Source organism: Papio anubis, unplaced genomic scaffold, assembly GCF_008728515.1.
Source record: "Papio anubis isolate 15944 unplaced genomic scaffold, Panubis1.0 scaffold4054, whole genome shotgun sequence".
Taxonomy (NCBI): Eukaryota; Metazoa; Chordata; class Mammalia; order Primates; family Cercopithecidae; genus Papio; species Papio anubis.
The window spans coordinates 1-2,262 of NW_022164221.1; the positions used below are offsets into that span (position 1 = coordinate 1).

The 2,262-nt window shown below is 39.7% G+C and overlaps 1 protein-coding gene across 1 annotated transcript; it reads left to right on the top strand.

Moving 5' to 3' along the window:
• Window positions 1-25: 25 nt before the first annotated feature.
• On the top strand, window positions 26-2,256 carry LOC101013813 (zinc finger protein 25-like; the record flags this gene model as incomplete). The annotated part of the gene is given in 1 exon segment (XM_009198702.4): window positions 26-2,256. A coding segment is annotated over 1 exon segment (1,074 nt), but the record flags the coding sequence as incomplete, so codon positions are not given.
• Between the last annotated feature and the right edge of the window lie 6 nt (window positions 2,257-2,262).

The following is a 2,262-nucleotide window of genomic DNA, read 5'->3' on the forward strand; positions in this document are numbered from 1 at the left end:
AAGCTACAGGACTCTTCCTCTAAGCCTGAGGAAACTGATGTTCTGAGAAAGTCCCTTTAGTATTGACACATAGATTGCTGTAGATGGATGAAGAGGAAATAAAGTAGAAGTTTGTCTGCTAAATACTAGCAATCCTAGCACAGTAATCTAGGTTTGAGGGAATGAAGACCTATACTTCAGTATACTTCAACTCCTTCTTCCAGTTTAGTCTTCCATGTAATTCCGGGGAACACTGTTGTCCAGTAGTTTTGCTTAACCTGCTTACTGTTCATGGTCCTTAAGGGGCTCACAGCATTCTCTATACTTCCCACACTCTTGTTCAGCAACACTTCAAATGTCCTGTGTTCTCCGCTCCCAGTTTTTTGTTTGTTTGTTTTGTTTTTGTCGTTAACTTTTGCCTCCAGGCTCTTAAGGTCATATTTGTAAAAATGTCAGAGTACATGGGTCTACAACTAGATTCCTTCTTCTTTGTGTGACAGCAGTTTTTAGTGCTTGTTTTAGTTTATTTTTCCAAAACAATGGGCTAGAGGAAATTTGCATTTGAGGTTCTTTCATTATGAGAAATTGACCTGAAGCCTAAGAATCAATGCTATGACAATATGAATGTGTTCATGTTTATAAAGTATTAAATTTTTGATTCCCTTGTAGAAGACCTATGGAGTATTCATGATCTAGAATCAAGATACCGGGAAAGCCAAGCTGGAAATTCAAGGCAAGTTCAAGAATTAATGTTTAAGATTAAAGATTTGTAAGCAAGAGTCTTGAAGGAGTTACTGGAAATGGGAGGACACTAGTTAATACTAACTATGAGAAAACTAACACTGCAGAGCAAATCCCGAGGAATATAATCCAAATGGGAATGCCCCTTTTCATAGAAACTTTGTGCAGGATCAGGAGACTGAAACTTTGAAGTAGTCTTTTTACTCTTCTGAATTAAATAATAAAGGGAGTCTTTATTACACAAAACAGAAAGCAGGCAATTGAGAGACCCTGTGAATAGAATGCAGATGCAGATTCACCTTGCCAAATGTTAAACTACAGTGCAGGTCAGAGAATGTTCACAGTGGAGAAACCCTATGGAACCAATAAATATGGGAGCATCTCTAGAAATCAGTCCTCAGAGGTACTTGGAAAATACACCTAGTGGGGGGAAAAAGCCTTAAAAGTCTTACACATTAGTGAATGTGGAACTTTCTGTCTAGGAAAGTTAAACATCAGAAAACTCGTACCACAGAGAAAGCCTATGAATGTAAGGAATGTGGGAAGTTCTTCTGTCAGAAGTCTGCCGTCATAGTACATCAACATACTCACTCAAAGGGCAAATCCTATGACTGTGATAAATGTGGGAACTCTTTCTCCAAAAATGAAGACCTCACAAGACATCAGAAAATTTACACGAGAGATAAAACCTACGAGTGTAAAGAATGTGAGAAAATATTTTACCACCTATCATCTCTCAGTAGACATCTGAGAACCCATGCAGGAGAGAAACCCTACGAATGTAATCAGTGTGAGAAATCCTTCTACCAGAAACCACATCTCATAGAACATCAGAAAACACACACAGGGGAGAAACCTTTTGAATGTACTGAATGTGGGAAGTTCTTCTATGTGAAGGCATACCTCATGGTACATCAGAAAACACACACAGGGGAGAAACCCTATGAGTGTAAGGAGTGTGGGAAAGCCTTTTCCCAGAAGTCACACCTCACAGTACATCAGAGAACACACACAGGGGAGAAACCCTATAAATGTAAGGAATGTGGGAAATTCTTCTCTAGGAATTCACACCTCAAAACTCATCAGAGAACTCACACAGGAGAGAAACCCTATGAATGTAAGGAATGTAGGAAATGCTTCTACCAGAAGTCAGCCCTCACAGTACATCAGTGAACTCACACAGGGGAGAAACCCTTTGAATGTAATAAATGTGGGAAAACCTTTTACTATAAATCAGACCTCACTAAACATCAGAGAAAACACACAGGGGAGAAGCCCTATGAATGCACAGAATGTGGCAAATCTTTCTCTGTGAATTCGGTCCTCAGATTACATCAAAGGACTCACACAGGAGAGAAGCCGTATGCATGCAAGGAATGTGAGAAGTCCTTTTCTCAGAAGTCACATTTTATTATACATCAGAGAAAACACACAGGGGAGAAGCCCTATGAGTGCCAAGAGTGTGGGGAAACCTTTATCCAGAAGAAGTCACAACTCACTGCACATCAGAAGACACACACAAAGAAGAGGAAGGCTGAGAAG